The 22,579-nt window shown below is 41.9% G+C and overlaps 1 protein-coding gene across 1 annotated transcript in view; it reads right to left on the bottom strand.

The window, feature by feature from the left end:
* Xpr1 (xenotropic and polytropic retrovirus receptor 1) overlaps positions 1-6,380 on the bottom strand; it is a 142,580-nt gene extending 136,200 nt beyond the window's left edge. Inside the window, 1 exon segment of the mRNA NM_001244085.1 lies at positions 6,312-6,380. Coding sequence (NP_001231014.1) covers positions 6,312-6,380 — 69 coding nt within the window.
* Positions 6,381-22,579: the final 16,199 nt, after the last annotated feature.

The following is a 22,579-nucleotide window of genomic DNA, read 5'->3' as shown; positions in this document are numbered from 1 at the left end:
AAGAGAATGATACCTAGTAAGAAAGTGGGGGAGAGGAAGAGAGATTGAGACTGAGACTTCCCCACTTTCCTCTATGATTTCTCCCCACCTTTCTATCTTCAAAAGACCAATTGTTGGGGTTCATGTCTAGGGATGTGGCTCAGTGGATAGAGCTCACTGCACAATCATGAAGACCTGAGTTTGGATCCTCAACATCCATGTAAAAGCCTGGTATGGCAACCTGCACCTGTAACGCCAGTACAGGCACAATGAAAGCAGGTGGATCCTTGAGGCTTTCTGGCCATCCAGTCTAGCCAAATCCACAAGATCCAGGTTGAGAGAGAGAGAGAGATCTGCTTCAAAAACTAAGGAGGAGCTGGGTGTGGTGGTACACACCTTTATCCCCAGCCCTCAAGGCAAGGGCAGACAGATCTCTGTGAGTTTGACACCAGCCTATTCTACATAGTGAATTCCAGTACATGTTCTAGAGTCATGTAGAGAGACTGTTTAAACAAACAAACAAGGTGTACCAGGCTTTGATCCCAGCACTCAGAAGCAGATGCCAAGTGGATCTCTGTGAGTTCTAGACCAGTTACGGCCCTATTTTGAGATTGTCTCAAAAATAAATAAGATAGAGAGCAACAGAAGATACCTGATGCCAACCTGTGGTTTCTAAACACAAATGCACATAAGTGGGTATATACCTGTACACAGAAGTGTGCATGCACGCACTCATGCACACATGAACCATCACAAAAGCGAGCAGCCATTTGTTCACTATTTATTAATACTCAATGACAGAGCTGTACCTTAGGACTTACGTAGCTCCTTATTTCTGACCTAAGTTCTTTATTGGCCTCCTTCAATACGGCTCTTTTTAAAAAACCTTTCCTGTATGAATATTTTTGATCCAATAATTTATCCCAGTATTCCAAAGGGCTAGTTCAAGGATCAGGACTGTTTTGATTTGAACTTAACTATGATGGATACAAACTGAGAACAGAACCATCAAGGCACACTTGAGATGTAAGTTAATTGTGGATGCCAGAGGATGTAAACCCTGACTTCAAAGAATCATCTTAACAATTGTGAAATATTTTGGTGAACTTTTTGTCAGGTCTAACAAAGTATTGCTACTTACCTGTTGTCTGGCTAACGGCTATTTCTAGATGTGTCAGCTATAACTGCCATGCTGCTCACTGTACTTACATTACTGGAATTACTGTTACAGCATCTTTAATTGGGTCTCTTTAAGTTATATCTACTTTAAGGGCTGTCTGAGTTAAACTTACATGGCATTCATTTACCTGGACTGCACTAACTGCTACCCGCTGAACAAAGAAGTGAGCAAACCACTGAAAACCCGACTCCCTCAGAATTTTAAAACACTTGTGGGTAGCCTTCTTGGCAGCATGCTACACCAATCCATTTACTAGGCATTTGGGAAATGTTATTTCTTCCTTCTCATATGCATGAAATTAACAAAACTAACATTTTCAACACTGTCTTCTCTTACTCAAGAGAGTTAGGGGTACACTCTTATGGGGCCTAAAAGTCAAATTTACCTAAAACCCCCAGCTAGTGTAACTCAGTCTCTCAAATGTTTTCCAAATGAGGACTGAAGCCAAGACTAGTTTTCCATGGTCACCCCAGGTCAAATAAGATTCTTAGGTTCTTATGATCTGGGCCTTCACCCAAAAGCTGATCCAAAGCCAGCCTCAGGGATGGACGGACAAGTATAATCTTACCAGGATACTCACCCTAGCATACTTTACTGAGACAATAAAGAGCAGTCATAGCTTCCCGGCTCTCCTTTTATTCACTCATTTAAATCATATTTGTAAATGTCAGGCATCTCACTAACAATCATTTACAAGCTTATTATTTAAAATATACTACACTGTACTTTTATTTGCAGAAGTCCTGTAAAGAAAAACAGAGGTTTGTGCCCCATCGGGTGGCCAAACTGGAAATTTCAAACAAGTTCCAGCAAGGCAAGTGAACCCTAACTAATCAACATAATGCCTTTGAGATACTGAAGCTGCAACACAAGTTTTCCCACGGGAGGGTTCTATAAATGAAAATCAAAACAACACCACAGCAATGCTTCCTTCTACCTGACAATCAGGGAAATGCAGTTTATGTAGTACGTTTTCCAGATCGTGCAACAGAAAATTAGTTCATGACCACTGCTTTTTGTTATTTTAACTTAAATAAAAGTCTCATGCTGGGGACGTAGTTCAATGGTAGAGTGGCTTGTTCAGCATGCCCAAAGCCCTGGGTTCAATCCCCTGCATAGAAACAAAACACTGAGTTTTCTAGTCACAGAACAAAATCTAAAAAAAAAAAAAAAAAGGTTTGTTTGGTATTTTGGTTTTTGGTTATTTATTTGGGGTTTTTGTTTGTTTGTTTGTTTGTTTGTTTTTTTAAGACAGAGTCTAACTGTGTAGCTCTGGCTGTCCTGGAACTCACCATGTAGACCAGGTAGACCTCAACTCACAAAGATCTTCATGCCTCTTCCTTCCAAGTGCTGGGATTAAAGGAGTATGTGTCTGGCTTTTCATTAAGTTTTTGAAAAGATGATTTTTTAAACATTAATTTTATATTAGGATTTAAAAATAGCCCCTAAATTCTCTCATCATAAACATAATTAAACCATAACAAAACACAGAAATTTAAAGTTGAATGGGTGCTTGGATTATATAAGGCTTACTTAGAAACTATCAAAGTTCAGTTCTCCAACACTACACACAGATGAACAACCTGAAACCCCAGAAAGAGGAAGTGATTTCATCAGGGTCACACAGCTAATGTGACTTGGATCCCGAAAGAGAGAGAGAGAGAGAGAGAGAGAGAGAGAGAGAGAGAGAGAGAGAGAGAGAGAGAGAGAGAGAGAGAGTGTGTGTGTGTGTCTCCACACATTTATATGATGCCAAGTGGTTTAGCCTTTCTAGACCTGAGTTTCTTTGCCTGAAAAAGCAAGGAAGATAATCTTTAAAATTGCCTTTCAATTCCTAAACTTGGAGAGCTCATTGTTTCAGTATCTTGTGCTTACACAGTATACACTGAAAAGAGTCTTTCTTGGTTCCTGAGAAACCAAAGCACAGAACCCTAGGGAGAAAAAAATCATGTCAGCAATTAAACATATCTGCCTCTTTTGTTAATATTCTGTAAAATATTACCTGATTATACTAGTCTATTTGGATGAAACTGGTCTGAGTTAATTTCAATAAACCTACACAGACCTCTAAAATATACAACCATTGATTCTAACATTTTTAAAGGATTGTTACAACACTTACTGATGTACCAGGTTATTAGAAACAAAGACGTCTCTCCTCATTTGTATTTCTTCTTGGTAAAACTATTCATAAAGCATCAACTGGATGTCCTGTATATGGTCTTTCCATGTTTCTCAATTCTTTTGTGCTTATTCTGACTATGAATGCCACAATTTTTTTCATTAAAGACTAATAATTTTCAGGATGTTGATGTGATATTATCATTAATAATTTTAGCAATTCAAGAAATTAAAAGTTAAACCAAACATCTAGGAAATAGAAAAGGCCTTAAAAGGCTCTGGCCCTATAGGCATTTTTTATGTAAAGGAAGAGAGCAGGAAGAGCAAAAACATTCTCTCAAGGGCCTCACAGCTAACACAAACAAGAACTAGCACTTATCATGCCGCTCTATATCCATAATATTATATATAATTAAATATTACATAGAATTATAGATGTAAGCAAAATGTTCAGCTTCTATCTGAAGCTCCGCCTATCTCAAGCAATACTTAATAAACTGACATAAACAAAGAAGCTGAGCAGTTCAAAGCACTAGAAGGCAGCCTAGGCTTGAATTAAGAGTAATACATCAAAATTTCATCACCAGTGCTTGAAAAACAAATTCAAGTGTCTGTTCTGCTAACTGTTTTGGAAAGCATTATTTTCAACTACATGAAAATACATATTACAAAAAAGTAAGCAAAGATCCCTAGCTAACTTTTTAATATACATACCTTTTTTCCCTGACTTTTTTTTCTTGAGACAGTCTCTTCCCTGACATTTTCAAGTAGCTAACATTCCCAGACCTTAAAAATTCTTACTCATACCTCTATGCTATTTTGACAGAAACAGCACCAAATCTTTAGAAATGATAACACAAAGAATACACTCCCATGCAAATGTCTTTAATGGTTCCAACTTACAAAGAAAAAAGCCCCTTACTTTTTATCTTGCCTATGGAACAATGAATTTACCAAGAATATGAGTAAAATAGTAAGGAATCTCTCTGTAGAATCAAATTTCAATTATTCACACAATAAATGAATTTTTCAAAAAGTAATTTATAGTTGGTCTGAGAAAGATAATGCAATCACTCAGAAGCATAGGAATTCTGTCCCTGTGTGACCAATCTAGAGTAACCATTTAGAAATAATAGTAACCAAATAGACTATGTAAATTGACAAGTCCCACAGTCACTGTGGTTACTCCAGCTACAGAGCTGACATTACAAATCAAGGGTTAATTGCTTTTTAAACTAAATTGTATGCTTCCCCATCCAGTCCAAGATATTTCAAGTTAATTCTATAAAATAGTCAAATGTTGAAATACTTAAAAGGAATCATAGGATACATCCAACCACTGTTACTTTGACCAGAAATCAAGCATTCCATACTGTGTAATAATAAGATGTGCTTGGCATGCTCCAGTCCTAACCTCCCTGAAGAACTGGCAGTGGTGCTGAAAGTGCTGGAAGGAAGAGGAAAACCAATGCCCTTCTTTCAATGAAACCCACCATCTGGATTCTAGCCAAGGTTTTAAAACTGACTGAATGTTATTACAAACCATAAATCAACACTCTACAGCATGAAATGTTAGAACCTTTTCTTACAGAATGTGGCTAAAGAACACTACAAGGAAATTGACAAGAAAGTATTTATAATAAGCCATTCCTTTCTAGCATTAAATACAGTATATTATAGGCAAACTTATTTTACAATCTTCAAGATTCTGTTTAACCTAACTACACCCTTTCCCCGGTCTTCACTTATTACATTGGCTACATGAATAAATGAACTTCTGCTGTTGCCTAAACATCCTATCACTAAATTTATATAAAGTTAAAAAAGATCCAAAATATTTTAATTCATAAAACCTAGCCAGCGTGTGTGTGTGTGTGTGTGTGTGTGTGTGTGTGTGTGTGTGTGTGTGTGCACGTGCGCGTGTGCTCCTATTGATTTTATACTCTTTGTTCCTGCTCATACCATAGATGTGAGTTCCTGGAGGTTACGGATCTGGCTATCTCTCTCTACTCAAGAGCTGAGCTACTAGCTTCTGAGAATAACTCACTGCAAGCTTAAAACCCTTCAGGTATCCTAGTTTCTAAATATTTAAGTGGTTTTCACTGTCCTCACTATTCCCCATATTGACTCAAGGTTCTGTACTTACACCATCTATTAAATACCTTCCAAAAGCTATGGAAGAAGAAACTGAGAGGAAAGGAGAAACATGACTCGTGTAGTACACAAATAAGGTACAGTATTTACATTACAGTGATTTTTCTCCCTAACAAGAACTTAGCAGAAAATCTGAAATTTTAAATGATCCTCTTGCCTCCTTCCTCTTCCCTCCATTCCAAAACCTGAGAAGAGTGAAAAATCCAAAGATGTGGTTTACTCTGTACAGTTCGTGCAATCAGTACAAAGACTGAGACACCGTCTCCTTATCAAAACAGAACTACTGGTTCAATGCGTTTGGAAACTATAGCCACTGCATTAGGTGAGACACATTTCACCAAGTTTCGATCCTGTTACAAAGCCTTTGTCAACAGTGGGCAAGTGGGGGTAAGCCCACGGGCTCCGTGGCGTGAAGGCAATCGCTAGAGGGGCTTATCTTGCAAGAGCACGACTCCTTGGCGAGAGGTGAGCAGCGAGAAGCACCTAACCTTGGCGAGGGGGTAATCTTCCGCGGTGGAGACCGGAGGTCAGGGGGACAGGGGTGGAGGTGGCACCGAACCGCCGCGACCCCGGGCCGCCGACACACCTGCGGCTCAGCCTCCCACCACCATTCCCCAGCCCCAGCCCGGTTGTGCCCTTCCTCTCGCCGCCGCCGCCGCCTGCATATCCGTTACCCCGGCGGCAGAGGGCTGCGGGGGAGGGGAAGGACGGCCTGGCAGCCGGGGGCCAGAAGCGCCGGGGATGCCGCAGTGGCTCCCCGCGGCGGTGGGTCAAAGTCCGCCCGCCCCGGCCGGGGAGCTCTAGGCGGCGGCGGAGGTCGCGGCTGGGGAGATGGCAGCCCCTCCGAGCCCGCCCCAACCCCGGCCGCCGCGGGTACCTCATACTGGATGTACTGCTTCCTCCACTCGGGAGTGATGTGCGCGGAGAGGTGCTCGGCGAACTTCATCCTGCCGTGTCCCCCTCACTCCCACCAGGCTCCGGCAGCTACAGGCGGCGGCGGCAACAGCGTCTCCGACTCCTCCCCACATGGGCCCCGGCGCTGCGCGGAGCTGCGCTTCTCTCCTCCTCCGCCGCCGCCGAGGTCTCCTCAGTGCCGCCCTCCCGCCATCTTCCTCCTCCTCTTCATAGCCCCGCCCCGCTCCGCCCACTAGACGTCATCGCCATGGTAACCGCCTACGCCGCTCGCACGGAGGGGGCGGAGTGCGGGGCGGGGACTCGGGGGGCTTTCCTCCATGCTCCGCCCCTTTGGGCCGGACGTGGTGAAGGCACCTCCCCTGACCTCTTCCGCCTGTCTCTTGTCTTCCTACAGCTGCTTTCTACAGCCTGCCTGGGAAGCAGAGCTGTTGTTATTTCAAAGTACTGGAGCAGCAATAATCCACACAAGACGCTTCTATTTGCAGAGAACTGTGCAAATATTTTTCCCATTTTAATATTGACTCTTCATAAAACCCTTAAAGATGAATCAGCACTAATCCAAATCAAAACAGTTAAGAGCCAAATGTATTTAAAGGAACTGTATTTGCACGCTCTAGGTGCTCAATAAATGCTTGTTGAATTCAATTTAAAATGTCAGTGCCAAAAAACATGTGCTGTTTCTGTCTTTCAATGTAATTGTCTAGTTAGTCCTGGAGTTATCAGAAAGGCCAAAACACCTGGATACAAACCAGGACAGAAACTAATTTGTGATCCAGCTAACTGGGTCTGGGGACAAGGGCTGAGAGGGAAAACAACGCTGGGAGGAACAAGAATCCTATTGTCATCCACCCTCTGGTGAGACAGTCCTGTATCCAGGCTGAATCTCTGGGAAGATACCACTCACAGAACAAAATACCACAGTGAGAGTGACTGCCCAGGAGGACTTATTTGAGGCAAAAGCCCAGGTCCCACCCTGGGTGGAGGAGCCCTGGATAACACGGTAGCTGGCATTTTTTGAGCATGTCTGTCCTTGTCCCTATACCAAGCACTGTTCTAAACCCTTTATATGTACTTTGTCCTTTAATTTGATGAGATTCAAAGGTTTGCTGGGATGTATTGTACCCAAGACTATGTAGATCTCTGTTGTTCCCTTCCCAACACACACACACACACACACACACACACACACACACACACACACCATATATTTTTTTCTTCCCTTCCATTTAATTCCTGCCAATAGGGTTCTATAAATGTTTCTTCAGGAGATAGATGGGAGCATGAGGCTTAGTGGGAAAAAAAAAAAAGCCTAAGTCTTTTTAGCAAACGTTTGTACAAAAGCCTCAACTTCTAGTGAAGAGTTAATCAAGGGCCTAAAGAGATGGCTCAGCAATTAAGAACAGACCTGAATTTGATTCCCAGCACCCGTCCCCCGTCAAGTCAAGTAGATCGTAACCACATGTAACTCCAGCTCCAGAGGTATTGTGGCACCCGAGGGCACTTGCACTCATATGTGTGTATCCAAACATATACATAACTAAAATAATAAGAATAGATTGTTTCTTAAAAGAAAGGATAATTCAAGGCCAAAGAGAAGGAAAGGAGGAGATAGAAGACTCATCTTCAGTCTAGTACACCTCTGCCCCCCCACTTCTAAAACAGTATAGTGTCAGGAGAAAAACACAGGCAACAGGGAACATATACACTGGGTACAGTGCTCCCTCAGCACAGTCTTCTCCATGTCTTAACTGTATATAAGATTCAGGAACTGTGGCCCAGTTGAGGAAAAAATCCTTAGTACTAGCTCTAAAACCAATAATTCTTAGTTGTTGTTTTTTTTTTTTTCCAGGCTTACTCAAAGCCCAGCTGTCCAGCCAGACACAAAGTCTTCATTTATCCACACAAGTAGATAAGAAAAAAAAAAGAGACAGGGTCTCATTATGTAGCCCTGTCTGGCCTGGAATTCTCTATGTAGACCAGGCTGCCCTCTAGCTCAACCGAAATCCTCCCCTACCTCTGCCACCAGAGTGCTGGGATTAAATGCACACACCATCATACCCATCAGAAATGTCTCCCTTCCTAGCACTATTACAAATGTTTCAACAACTATTTCAATGGTGTTTACTGAACACTTACTCTCTGTAGAGTGTAAAGCTGAGTGTTTTGAAGATATTGTGATTGGTTTTGCTGTGAGCCAGAAGGGGCCTCTACTTATGACTTCCCTTTGTGAACATAATCTCTATTGAGCAAAACTCTGCTGAGCATTGTAATATTCCAGTCGTGCCCTTTGGGAATGAAGGACAGTTCAAAACTACCTAAAACTGCCTTTTCCTTGAAGGAAACCACAGTCTAGTCAAAATGATGGACAGACAGACTAATAGCCTACAAATTGTGTTCTATGCTGTGAATAAGGTTTGATAAGGAAACAAATATCTAGTTGAGGGAAAAGAAAAAAGATAGTGTCATGGAGATGATTTTGAAATCCAGTCGCAGACAATGATATGACAAGTGAAAAGGGACACCTCAAAGACCTCAAGGGCATAAAGCAAGATGCCAGGATTGCTAAAGAGAGACCCGATGTTATCTGACCCAAATATCCTCCAGGAAGCTGAAACTGCCTGCCTGGTCCCTCTCTTCCCTGATCCAGTTGTGCTCCATTCACACTGTATTGCTGTTAATATTTAATCAAACCATGAGCTCCTTGAGGATTAATTGCTCATTTTTCTTGTCTTCTAAGATTGAGCGAAGTGCCTGGCACTTGGGCATTGAAAAAAAAAAAAAGAAAGCAGAGAAGGAAAGAAGGAAGAGAGAAAGGAAGAATGAAGAGAAGGGAGAAGAGATGGAGACAGAAAGGCAAGACAGGTCAGACCACCTGAAATCTCAGGAAATGAAGTTAAGTTGGAACAAGATTGTAAAGAAATTGTGGTAGTTTGAATGTAATTGGACCTCATAATCTCATAGGGAGTGGCACTGTTAGGAGATGTGGCTTTGTTGGAGGGGGAATGGCCTTGTGGGAGGAAATATGTTACTGTGGGGGCAGACTTTGAGGTTTCCTATGCTTAGGATTCTGCCCAGTGTCTTAGACGACTTCCTGTTGCCTTCAACAGGGAGATGTAGGATTCTCAGCTACTTCTCCAGCCCCATGGCTGCCTTCGTGCTGCCATGTTCCTGCCATGATGATAATGGACTGAACTTCTGAACTGTAAGTCGCCACATCAATTAAATGTTTTCTTTTTAAGAGTTGCTGTGGTCACGGTGTCTCTTAACAGCAATAAAAACTCTAAGACAGAAATTGATCACAACACCAACATGGAGTCTGAAGAATTTTTATTAAATGCCTAACTTGGGTCTGGGCAAGTAGCATATAAATGTTCTCAACACTGACTCTCAGAATAGACCTGAAATAAATTCCTAACTCTTGTATTTATAAGCTATATAGCCTTGAGCAAGGTATATTAGCCTTCAAAGGCCTACTTTCCACATTTCTCTAAAGACAATTAGAATACCTCCATAGCAAATTACTTTGTAGGTTAAATGAGATTCTGCACTGACATCACTTAGTATGAAGATGGGCCCTGACTAGTAACCATGACTAGTAACCTCTCAAAACCTGTCAGCAGAGTGAGGGACAAAGTCCCTCAGAGTGTCCCCTCAGAGTGGGGACAAAGTCTAGACCAGTGTACCTGCAAGCACTTACTATGTACTGGCACTGGCCTGATAGCTTTGCAAATGCCAACCTAATCCTCACAGGAACCTGTAAGAGGTAGTTCCTATCATTATCCTCACTTGGGAGCTGAGTAAAGCAGAGGAGGTAAGCGTCTTACAGGCGATCGCCCACCTAGTAAGTGGTAGACCTGCATTTGAACCCCTGCCACCCAGGGGTACCCCTGCTCCAGAGTACCTTTGAGCATTGCATTATGTGTCTGTAGACACAACAGTTCAAGCCAGATGTGGCATATGAATCTAATGACAGAGGAGATGGTGTTTCCATACACTGAGATAAGGAATGCAAGTAGAGAGTGGGTCTGGGGCTATCTCTGGATGTGTTAAGTATTTGGAAGTCTCCGATTGAGTGTATGGATCTAGAGCTTTAGAAACAAGTTGAGTCTGAAGACTGGGGAGTGATTCCGGTTTAAATAATAATTAGGTCCAGCAAGACTTCCCAGAGATAAAGCATAGACTGGAAGGGAAAAGAGGCCAAGGGAGCATCCCTGTTTCAGGCTGATGAAGAAGAGGTCCAGAAAGGAGGCTGAGATGTAGCCAGAGTGGGCACCAAGATAATTAGGAGTGAGTAATGTCAAGAAAGATGTAAAAAGATGAAAGTTTCATAAAGGAAGCACCGATCAATAAGCCAAATGACATAGAGAAGTTGAGCTGTCCAACTTCTAAGCTCTTGGGTTCAGCAAGTTGAAAAATCATTAATAGGGGTTGGAGAGATGGCTCAGCAGTTAAGAGCACTGGCTGCTCTTCCATAGGACCCACGTTCAATCCACAGCACCCACATGACAGCTCACACCAGTCTGTAACACCAGTTTCAGAGAATCCAACACCCTCACACAGATAAGCATGCAGGCAAAACACCAATGCACATAAAATAAAAATAAATAGCCAAGCAGTGGCACACACTTTTAATTCAAGGGGTTAATTGCTTCCCTTTAATCTCAGCATTCAGGAGGCAGGTGAATCTCTGAGCTCAAGGCCAGCTTGATCTACAGAGCAAGTTCTAGGATGGCCAGGACTACAGAAAAACACTGTCTCCAAATAAATATCATCTTTTAAAGTTATATGTAAAAAGAAGTCATTAATAGCTTGGGGGGGAACAGCTTTGCTAACATGAAGGCTGTGTAATGCAGAGCATTTTGTTTCTCTTGGTCCTACATTGTATTTATTCTGTGTACCTGTTGTGCATACATGTTGTGGAGTGACCAGGAGTGAGGATTTAATAGTATACCCAGCAATTTATTTAGAAATTGCTAAGAACTAACTCTGAACGCTTTATATTTATCACACATAATTCTATGTTTGGGAACAATTATACTTACCACAAAGTAACTGTTTTAAACCTTAGAATTATGTGTGATAAATATAAAGCCAAACTGTTACTTGAAGAAAACAAGACTGTCGCTCATAAAGACAGAAGAACTGACCTGCCAAGAAAACAAACCTTAAGGTACACCTTAAGCTGAACAAGCTATGGTATCATGAGAGTTAAGAGCGTGTTCAAAGTACATTCCAGATTCACACTCATGCAGGGCCCAAGGTACATCTCAGATTCACACTCATGCAGAGCCCAGTGCAGTTTTAAAACACGGTCAATTTACAGACTCTGTAGAGGCTCCATAGATGGGCTTTAGATATCTGCAACTCCTTTAAAATGGCATAAATAATGCAAAATGTTTCTTATAATTTGAATATTTTCCTGGAAAGACTGCACATCTCGAAAGTTTGCCCAATCTGAAGATATTCAAACGGATAGCACCTGGGCATTAACTTCCCTTCTTCTTCCTCTGAAGTGAAAGCACATTGATACTAGAGAGATGCTCAAGATGAGAGAAGCACATTGATGCTAGAGAGATGGTTAAGAGAACTGTCTGGTTTTCCAGAGGACCTAGTCTTCCACATGGCACCTCACAACCTTCTATAACGAGTCCCAAAGGATCCAACACCATCTTTGGGTACTGCATGAATGTGTTATACAGACATACATGTAGGCCAAACACCCACACACATAAAATAAAAATAAATAAATCTCAGCCGGGCTGTGGTGGTACAGGCCTTTAATCCCAGGACTCAGGAAGCAGAAACAGAGCTCTGTGAGTTTGAGGCCAGCCTGATCTACAGAGCAAGTTCCAGGACAGCCAGGGAAATACGTGGAAACCCTGTCTTGAAAAGAAAACAGGTAAATAAATCTCAAAAAATAATTTAAGAAATAAAAAACAGCACTATGAATTTCAAACAGATTTTCAAGGTGGTCAGCCAATGGTGTGATTTCTGGAAATACACCTATTTTTAACACAGATGAAATGAAGTACACCTTGCTGGGGGTGGGAGGTGCCTGTGTCTATATGTCTTTGCGGTATATATGCATGTCTGTTTGCACTTGTGCTGTGTGCCTCTTTAGGCTAGAGGTTGACGTCACTTGTCTTCCTCTATTGCTCCTCACCTTATGCTCCGAAACAGAGTCTCTCACTGAACCTGGAGCTCATTCCTTTGGCTAAGTTGCCTAATCCTTGAGCAACTACCTTCTTCTACCCACCCCAGCATTGGGGTTACAGACACAAGGTACAGGGCCTAGCTTTTAAACCGGTGCCGGAGATTCAAACCCAGGTCCTCATGCTTGCATGGCAGGCCTTTCACAACCTGAGCCATCTTCCCAGCCACTTGAGTTTCCTTGCTGATGGTGTCTTTTGCAAGTTATAAAAGAACATTGCTGGACCAGGGCCCAGCTCCATGATAAAGTGCCTGCTCAGCATACATAGGCCCCTGGTTTTAATCAGCAGCACAAGCACTTGTGCACGTGCGTGTGAACACACATGTATGGTATTTACTTTTATTCAATATTCACTCACCAAATCCTCATTAAGCACGTATTAGCCACCAGGCACTCTTCAGGGCACTGTGGATAGGGCAGTGGCTGAAAGTCCCTTATTTGGGGGAGCTTGCTGGAACTTGAGATACAGAAACCAAACAGAGCAGTATTTAGCAGGTTACCTGGGGATACACATGTATGGAAGAAAAGAAAATAGGGTGGGGAAAGAAAGAACACCATATAATTTTATATAGGGTGGTGAGGCAAGGCCTTCCTGATAAGGCCAGTTTGAGTAAGAAGTGTGAAGGAAGAGTGAGAGCTATGTAAACTGCTATGAGAACTGCTTTGAGGTTGGAAGTAGCAGTGGGAGGTGCAAATGGTTTTCAGAGCTGAGGAACCTGCAAAGGACAAGGCTCTGAGACTGATGTGCACAGTGCTTGGAGAACAGCAAGAGAGTCCCAGGGAAAGTGGGAATGCCAGACAGGGAGGAGGCGGCTGCATTGGCAAATCTAAAGAGGAATGAATAGAGGCCTTTGGGGCCTTTTACATGTTTGCCTTTTTTGGATGGGGGGATGGACTTTATATGTCGTAACAACATCATTATTCATCAATGTATTTAAAAACAGCAGTACATAAAGTTTAGCATTTTATTCATAAGTATACACCAATAATAACATCAAGTATGTTTATAGTGTTGCACAGCCATCAGCACTATCAATTTCTAGAACTTTTCTTTGTCTCAAACTGAAACCTGTCTCTATTAAACAATAACTGTCCTTCCTTCCCCAGCCCCTCGGAATTTCTGTTGGACTTTCTGACTTTATGAATTTTTTTCTAGTTTCCAGCCGTGTTTGGTTTCTTTCACTTAGCACGTTCTTTCCACAGTTTATCCATGTTGTAGCATACATCAGAATTTCATTCTTGCCGGGCGTCGGTGTCGCACGCCTTTAATGCCAGCACTCGGGAGGCAGAGGCAGGTGAATCTCTGTGAGTTCGAGGCCAGCCTGGTCTACAAGAGCTAGTTCCAGGACAACCTCCAAAGCCACAGAGATATCCTGTCTCGAAAAACCAAAAAAAAAAAAAGAAAGAAAAAAAGAAAAAAAATTCATTCTTTTTCAAGGCTGAATCATATTCCATTGCATGCACTTTGACCTAGCTGTCTCCTGATGCACGCCCAAGCTGTTTCTATGTTTTGACTATAGTGAATATTGCTACTATGAATGTTGTTGTACATGCACCTACTTGAGACCTGCTTTAAGCTACTGTGGGCCTCTGGCAGAAGACTTCTGGAATCACACTATGCTTCCATGATGAGCTTTCTGGGGAAATGTCTATCTTTTGGATACCATCCATCAGATAAGGTATATCAGTTTCTGTTGTGTGAAAAACAAGTCTCCAAGAAAAAGAGGAAGAAGTAAGGTGAGCGCTTAACAGAAATTTATCTCCCAATTCTAGGAGTAAAAAATCCAAAGTACCAGTAAGACACAGGTGGAAAATCTGGGGTGTACTCTCCCTGAGCTTTTGTTATTAAAAGTGTTGGTCTTCTTGGCTTGTTATGGCACCAGTCCCTCGCTGCCTCCTTCATCACGCGGTTCTGCCTTTGTGGGTCTGAGAATGGAATGCTTCACACACCATTCTCCCCCTCTTCTGCTTTTTCTTCTTCTAAAAATACTGGTCTTGTTACATTAGAACCTATTCGAAGCCACTATGAGCTCATCTTAACTTGATTGTACTAGCGAAGGCCCTAAGATCACTTCAACATACCCTTTTGAGAGGTTACAAGTCAACCCCAACACAGAGAGACCATAAACACACTACTGAAGAGATTATAAAACACACTCTCTCCAAGGCAGATCAGGAAGCAAACAGCAAAGGTGATGAGACAAGGCAAGAAATATATTTTAAAGTCAAAGCAGGTAAGACTTGTTGATGTAGTAAATGTGAGTCAAAGAGAAGTGTCAAGGAAGACTCCAGGGTCTTTTGCAGAGTAACTAGAAGTATGGGGCTGGGAAGTACTGCAGAAGGAATAAGTTTGAGGTAGTGGGTGGCGCGCTAATTCCATGTGTTTTCTGCTAATACAGTGCACACATAGAACACTCAATAAATGTTTATACATAGATTGAATAACTATAGATTGATATCTGGGTGGAAGGAACAGTATCACATCTTAGAGGCAGATAGGAACAAAGCCATATTGTGGTGAAAAATGTCATAGAGGGGACTAGGTATGAACATGTATAATTACTTTAATAACAGGGGTACTCAGGAAAAGAATAAATCAAAACACTCTTGCTAAATATTGATGGGCATGGTTGTGTTATCCTAGAGTGAGCGACTGTGATTGGCTGAAAGGGTTGTGGAGTGGTATCACACATTTCAGTCAGTGGATTTGGAGGCGTGGCAGCAGAAGTGTTAAAACTGAATATGAGGTGCATGGGAAAAGCCTTTCTAAAGGAGAGACATTCTTTTTCCCTCTTCAGGATCAGACCTGATAACCTAACAGTTATCAATGAGAAGCCTTGCAGTGGATTTTCTTTGGACCACCAGCTACCAAACACAGAAACTTCTTATTAATTATGAAAGCTTGGCCTTAGCTTAGGCTTGTTCCCAACTAGCTCTTATAACTTAAATTAACTTATTTATATTAATCTGTGTTCTGCAACATGGCTCTTTACCTCTGCTCAGTACTAAGAATCCCATTTCCTCTGTTTCTGGCTGGTGAAACATTGCCTGTCTTCTTCCCAGAGTTTCTGTCTCTCTGGTAAGTCCTGCCTATCCTCTTCTGCCTAGCTATTGAACGTTCAGCTCTTTAGTAAACCAACCAGAAGGTGCCTTGGCAGAGACACATCTTCACAGTGTACAAAAAGATTGTCCCACAACAAAACATTATGCTACAGTTACATTTTTAGTGAAATTAGTTCAAACCTGTATCAGAGGGCTGGGCGTTGGTGGCACACGCCGTTAATCCCAGCACTCGGGAGGCAGAGATGGGTGGATCTCTATGAGTTCGAGGCCAGCCTGGTCTACAGAGTGAGTTCCAAGACAGGCTCCAAAACAATACAGAGAAACCCTGTCTCAAAAAATCAAAGAAAAAACAAAACAAAACACCAAACCAAAACAAAACAAAAATCCAAGTATCAGAGGAATGCATAGTTGTAGCGTAAGAACATAACTGCTGTTCACTCTAGGACTCCTATTGGGAATGATTTTTCTGCAAAATGTTACTTGTAGCTTGCTTTTACTAATCAAACTCTCACCCAACCAATAACCAAGTTAATAATATCCTGTTTAGAATTAACTGACCTTTGAAAAGAAACAATGTAACCAGCCTCACTGCTTTGGATTCCTGATGTACGTACTTCTCACAAACTCAGCTGAATGCATAGCATCAAATGTCTCAATCCTATCCTGTGTTTCCTGCTTCTCCTTCCTGATCCATTCACACCCCTGATTCAGAACTATGTGTGTATGTGTAAGACATGGTAATTAGACCTAAGATCATTATTGACTAGAAGCGTCGAAATGTTGAAAACATGTTCCCCCACAGAAAATGTTGAAAACAGCATGTCATGGAGTGGTAACATCTGTTTGTCTCTTTGTGTGCTATTCTGAGTTAATAGGGTCAAAAAAACCAATCTCTTACTTTGTGTGACTCCTGTGAAAGATTGCTTAGACAAAAGTTCTTCATTCTTTTTCCATACCATATTTCCTGTGCTGTTCAATAAGTAGAGGGGCTGCCCTTTATTTGAAAGACTAGAACTCAGCTGGGTGTAGTTGTGCACACCTTCAATCACAGCACTTGGAGAAATAGACAGGTGGATCTCTGTGAGTTTGAGGCTACCCTGGTCTACAGAGAGTTCCAGGACAGCCAGGGCTACACAGTGTCTGTCTCAAAAAAAAAAAATGAGCTCTTCAGAAAAGATCATGCTCACACTTCTTTTAAATGACCCCAAGAGTTAGACTCTTATGTGACACGGCCTCAATTACAGTTGACTTCTGGGCGTGTTTGGGAATAGCAGAAGTTTTATTTGTGCCATCTGATGCCAATAACTATCATCAGACCAGGGGAAAAGAAAGATGAGACTTGAAGGGTTGTTTCAAGGACTCTGGTTCTAGGTCAGTATAAGCAGGAAGGATGAGTGAGCCTTAAACAGCATCATTGTTCTGATTGGTCTAGCCCCACTGAGCTTAAGGAGTGGGACCTGCAGAAATGTGGACAGAAGTTCAATATGGGATAGAACACTACTTTGCCATCTACAAAGAGGGTGGGGCTGTAAACTGTGGAGATAACAAGGTAATTATGTGGGAGTTCAGAATGGACCGAGTAGACCATCTATATCTGTCAGAGATGGCTCAAGACAGTACAAGAGATTGCAGTGATAACAAGGAGATGCTAACATCTCCTTTGGCGAGGGACACCAAAGATCATCAGCCACCACTAGAAGCTAAGAAGTCTCCTCTGCCTCCTCAGAGGGAGCATCACTGTTGCACTTTGCTTTTAGATGTCTGGTATCCAAAACTGAGAAACCATAACCTGCTATTGTTGTAAGCCATCCAAGTCATGGCACATTTTTTTTAAGCAAAGCAAAGCAAGGTAAAGCAGGGCTGGAGAGATGGCTCATCAGTTAAGAGTGAGGATAAAAGCACATACTGCTCTTGCAGAGGACTCAAGTTTGATTCCCACATCCAGATGTAAGTTCACAACTACCTGTAACTCTAGCTCCCAGGAACTAGATGATTCTGACATCTGTAGGCACTGGCACTTGTGTGCATATACCCACACACATACACATAATTAAAAATAATAAAATAAAAAAATTTAAAGTATGAACTACAGAGAAAAATTGGTGTGGACTACCCAAAGAGGTGGAGCACTGGGGGAATGTAATGGTGCTTTAGGTTCTGAATTGCAGATTTTTGTTGTTGGTGGTATTGCTGTTTTTGAGATAGGGTCCTACTACGTCGCTCTGACTGCCCTAGAACTTGCTATGTAAACCAGGCTGGCCTTAAACTCAGAAGTCCACTCTGTCTCCTGAGTGCTGAGATTAAAGTCATGTGCCACCATGTCTCTCCTGTGTAGTAGATTGTTAAGTTTTTTGAATATTTATGAGGTGAGTAGTGTATTTCATATGGATCAGGTGACCCTTTTCCCCCTCTTAAATTTTGGAGGACCAGATCTCTCATTTAGGGTGATTTTTCCCATAATCCCCTTGCAAAGCCCAAAAGGAAGCAGGAATGCAGTTGCACCAAAAATCACAATGCAAATGATATTATAATGGAGCCAGGGTCTTTTGAGGATTTGAACCCTTTTCAGTATGTATGTATGCCAAACCAGGCAGTGGTGGCGCATGCCTTTAATCCCAGAGCTCAGGAGGCAGAGGCAGGTGGATCTCTGAGTTTAAGGCCAGCCTGGTTTACAAAGTGAGTTCCAGAAGAGCCATGGCCTCACAGAGAAACCTTGTCTCAAAAAACCAAAACCAAACAAACAAACAACAAAAATGCATTGGTGCCAATTGAGAAAGTGCCCTGGTGCTTAATTTCTGATCTAATAGGAAGAACCTAACTGCAGTTTCAAAGTTGTTTAACTACAAGGGGGGACATTCCAGCCACCAGGAGATGCAACTACCAAGATGCAGCTGGAGCTTTCCTTGGTTACCTTATATCTAACTCCTTACCTACCTGCTCTCATACAGCAACACATGAAAGACCTGCCTGCATCTAATTAAATGAGATAGTGTCTGTGAGGGTCTTAAAACAGCACTGAGTATGGAGTAAACCTTTTTAAAAAGGTTTTTTTTAGGATCTCTGTGAGTTCGAGGCCAGCCTGGTCTACAGAGCGAGTTTCAGGACAACCTCCAAAGCAATACAGAGAAACCCTGTCTCAAAAGAAAAAAGTTTATTTATTTTTATCTTATTTACATTGGTGTTTTTCATGTATGTATGCCTGTGTGAGGGTGTCAAATCTTGGAGTTACAGTCAGTTGTAGGCCACCATGTGTGTGCTGGGAATTGAACCTGGGTCCTCTAGCAGAGCAGTCAGTGTCTTAACCGCTGAGCCATCTCTCCAGTAAACCTTTGATAAATATCACAACACTGCAGTGTCAGTGATGTTGTTATCTGATATGAACTCTCAGATATTTCTGACTACTCTATACCCAGCAGTTGTGAGAGCTGTTGAGAAGATCTCAGACCTAAGGCAATACAGTGCCACTAAAACTTAAACACCAACAGCTTCACCAGTTTTCCATCTGGCCTCAATTTCCCTAGTAAAGCCTCTCATCCATTATCTATAGCTTGGCTTTCACTTGTGGCCTCTCATACCACTACCACCAACATTGCTCAGCTCACCCCAGCAGGTGGACTAGGAGCTTGCCTACCTCTGAAAAGCACAAGAAAGAGAAAGAAGAGTTCCCCAAATCTATTAACTCATATCTATCCACAGCTGTCCTGTTTCCCTCCATTATTTGGACATAGAGATATTCTGGCTGCCAGACTCTTCCTTCTTCATTCACAGTTTCAATCCTTAGCCAAATGTAGTTAGTTCTCTGTTTTAGTATCTGCAATCTACCCACTAGTCTATCTATCCCCCTTGGCCTATTACAAATCACATTGTGTCACTGGCTGCTTAAACCTTGTCAATGACTTCCTGTTGCTGCACAGATCAATAAAATCCTTCACGTGTTTTACATGACCACCCTCTAGGCTGGCTTCTCATAAGCCAAGCTCTACCAGCTTCCCTAACCTCACTTCTTATTCTGTGTGTCCTGTGCACTACACTCTAGACTTCGGGTAACTCAATATACTTGCACTGTCTTGTTTAAAGAACTAGCATTTTTACGATGCTTACTATGTCCTGGGCACAGAGCAACTCATTTACTAGAAACAATAGCTGGCTTAGTACTGCCACTTTATAGATGGAGAATAGCTGGGTGAGGTGGTGCACGCCTGTAATCTTAGCACTCCAGGTGGACACGGAGGATCCGGAGTTCAAGGTCATTTGCTTCCACATAGCAAGTTCATCCTCTACCATATAGCAAGGCCAGCCTGGGCCATCTGAAACCGTCTCAAAACAAAACAAAGCAAAACAAAAAAAAAAACAAACAAACAAGGAAATGGAGGCATAGAATTGAGTGGCTTGCCTCAAGTATGAGAAAAATGACAAGTCAGGTTTTGAATCAAGAATGCTGTCTGCACAGTGTACATCGCTGTCACTCTGTGACTGTGGCTCTGCCCCTCAGACTCCTCCCTATGCCACAGCATCATCTCCACCTTCATTGTGTGCCTGCTTCCTGAAACTTCTCATCTCAGGGAAACATCTCTCCTTTGAGGCCAGACCTCCCTTTCCTGCATCTTATGTCTGCCTTCCCCCCCACCCCCACAATTACTTCACATGTCTTTTCTCTCAGCAGTTTCTTAAGTTCCATGAAACCAAAGCCTTGTCTTCTGTATTCACAATCACATCTAGACTTCTTGACATATAGTAGGTAACCATTAGGCATTTTCCAATTAAGTTGAAGCATAATAATTAATTACTTTGAAGTACTTCTGTGTATTTAGGACACATAACACGGTATCTGGAACAGAATATGGACTTGATAAGTATTTATTTGATTTTATGTACAGGAAATAGCTGGGAGTCCAGTTTGAGTCATATCAAGGGTTTGATTCGTTTGTCTAGCAAGCAAAGAGAGTTGCATGGTGAAAGAGATTATCAACAGTATAATCTTACAAAGGCAAATATTAGCATTTCAGCATGCCTCCTTCTCAGCCCAAGATGATTTTGGATTTTCATTTAACCACAGGGTCCAACTTTGTTATTGCAGACTTCAGCAAAGTATAATTGGTGTACTCAGGGGATCTTGGGCATAATCAGAACTGTGCACTAATGACCCAGGTGAAAACAGAGATCAATTGCGGTGTACACTGTTTAGCACAAACAGCTATGTCCTACTCAGAAAGGTCTGGCTATCTCAAAAGCCAATCTCTATGAGCACAATTGAAGACTTCCTATTCCTACCTGCTTTGGAAAAAGTAAATAATTTATTATCCTCAAAGGGCTTCCTGGATACTGGCTTGATCCTTTTAAAAGGATACAGCTGGACACTCTAAATTCATCTCAATTCTAGACTTGAATGCTACCTGCTACTTTTTTTGTTGTTGTTGTTCTTCTCCAAACTGAGTGGTGCCAGGGAGTCTAGAGGCAGCAGTCCACAAGCCAGGTTCAAATCATTGTTTCTTTCAGGCTGTGCTTTTGGCAGCCACCGCAACAGCAGGTTCACCCTTCAAGGAGCATAAACTTGTCACCTTTGAGTGACCCTGAATGAGAAAAAAGGATGACTTTCAGGGAAAGCAGCTGACCCACCGCCTGCACAAACATGCACCTAACTGGCCTGCCGTGGGTGTCTCCTGGGAAGGGATTTGGGAAAGCTGAGAAACCATCAGCATGTGGGGTCAAGTCATTCAGTGCGCTTGGCCCCTGCCATAACCACAGACGACTGCAGTATCTGTCAGAAACCACCAGTGTTGCACAGCTGCTTGATTCCACTCTGTTTTGTAAAAATCACATCCCTGCCTACTAAAGGGTAGCAGCTGTCCAAGACTCTTGTCGTAGGATCAGCGTCTTTGGTCCTATCTTCACACCACAGGAGACATCTCTCCTTTCACAACATTCTGATCTCTGGCTAGCTCTTAATTATATTTGCCGCCAAGAACCAGTTAATGAAGGGATATTTCATGGCCTTTAGCAGAAACCTCAGATTCAGCAACCAAGAAACTGAAAGGCCTGACCTCAAGGCAATCTCCATACCAGCCCCTTGCCTGATGCATATTTCAAAGGTTTCCAGGTTTTAAAGCACGGATTATCTTAGCAAATGAAAAATTCAACAAGCAAAAGCAGTTAGTGCATGCTATTACAGCTCCAGCACTTTCCAAAAAGGTTTCTCAGTTTAACCAGACGCTGACTTTCAAATAAAAATAGAAACAATTATGCACTATATTTTTCATAATTTTCTGTTAATTTTGATGCCATTTATAGTATATATTGATTCCCACTTAAGGTTGCTTGACATTATGACAAGCATATGTCAACCTACTGAAAAAATTAAGCATATTAATAAAATATTTAATACCTTCAGGAACGTAGAATATCTGGTCACCTCCTCAAATTGGCTAGTTGTCTTTATCTAACAAGGATCTTGCATGTATACCATATTTTAAGCTTAAGTCAAAAGACAGTCTTATTCTTCCAACTCCTTCCCAATCTTTCCTTTATGAGGAGATTTGCTTAAGTAGAATATAAGCAAAATCAGTTCTGTTTTACCACTGAACACATACTGAATTTATGAATGTTATATTCAATTATGATACCCTTATATGAATTACTTCATTGATATTAAAATTAACCATAGATTGAGTCAAGCAAAGACACTAAAAAGTGGCATAATGCAAAATTGGGCCAACATGTTTCCTATGGGTCTTAAAAAATATGTATACTATCCATTTTCACTTCAATAGGGACAAAACTCTCATTCCCTCCAAAGGAGGATTAAAAATCCCAAGCATCAAACCAAACTTCTCAAGGTCCCCTGGACTCATACTCAATGCCAAGGATGAAAATGAAGGTGGGTGTGTACCCCCAAAAGGCCTATGTTGTAATACATTCGATATATGAGCCAATTGTATGATGACTTTCCTGTGTGACCA

The sequence above is a fragment of the Cricetulus griseus genome, chromosome 5 (assembly GCF_003668045.3).
Source record: "Cricetulus griseus strain 17A/GY chromosome 5, alternate assembly CriGri-PICRH-1.0, whole genome shotgun sequence".
NCBI classification, from domain to species: Eukaryota; Metazoa; Chordata; class Mammalia; order Rodentia; family Cricetidae; genus Cricetulus; species Cricetulus griseus.
This window is presented reverse-complemented; position numbering and strand designations above follow the sequence as displayed.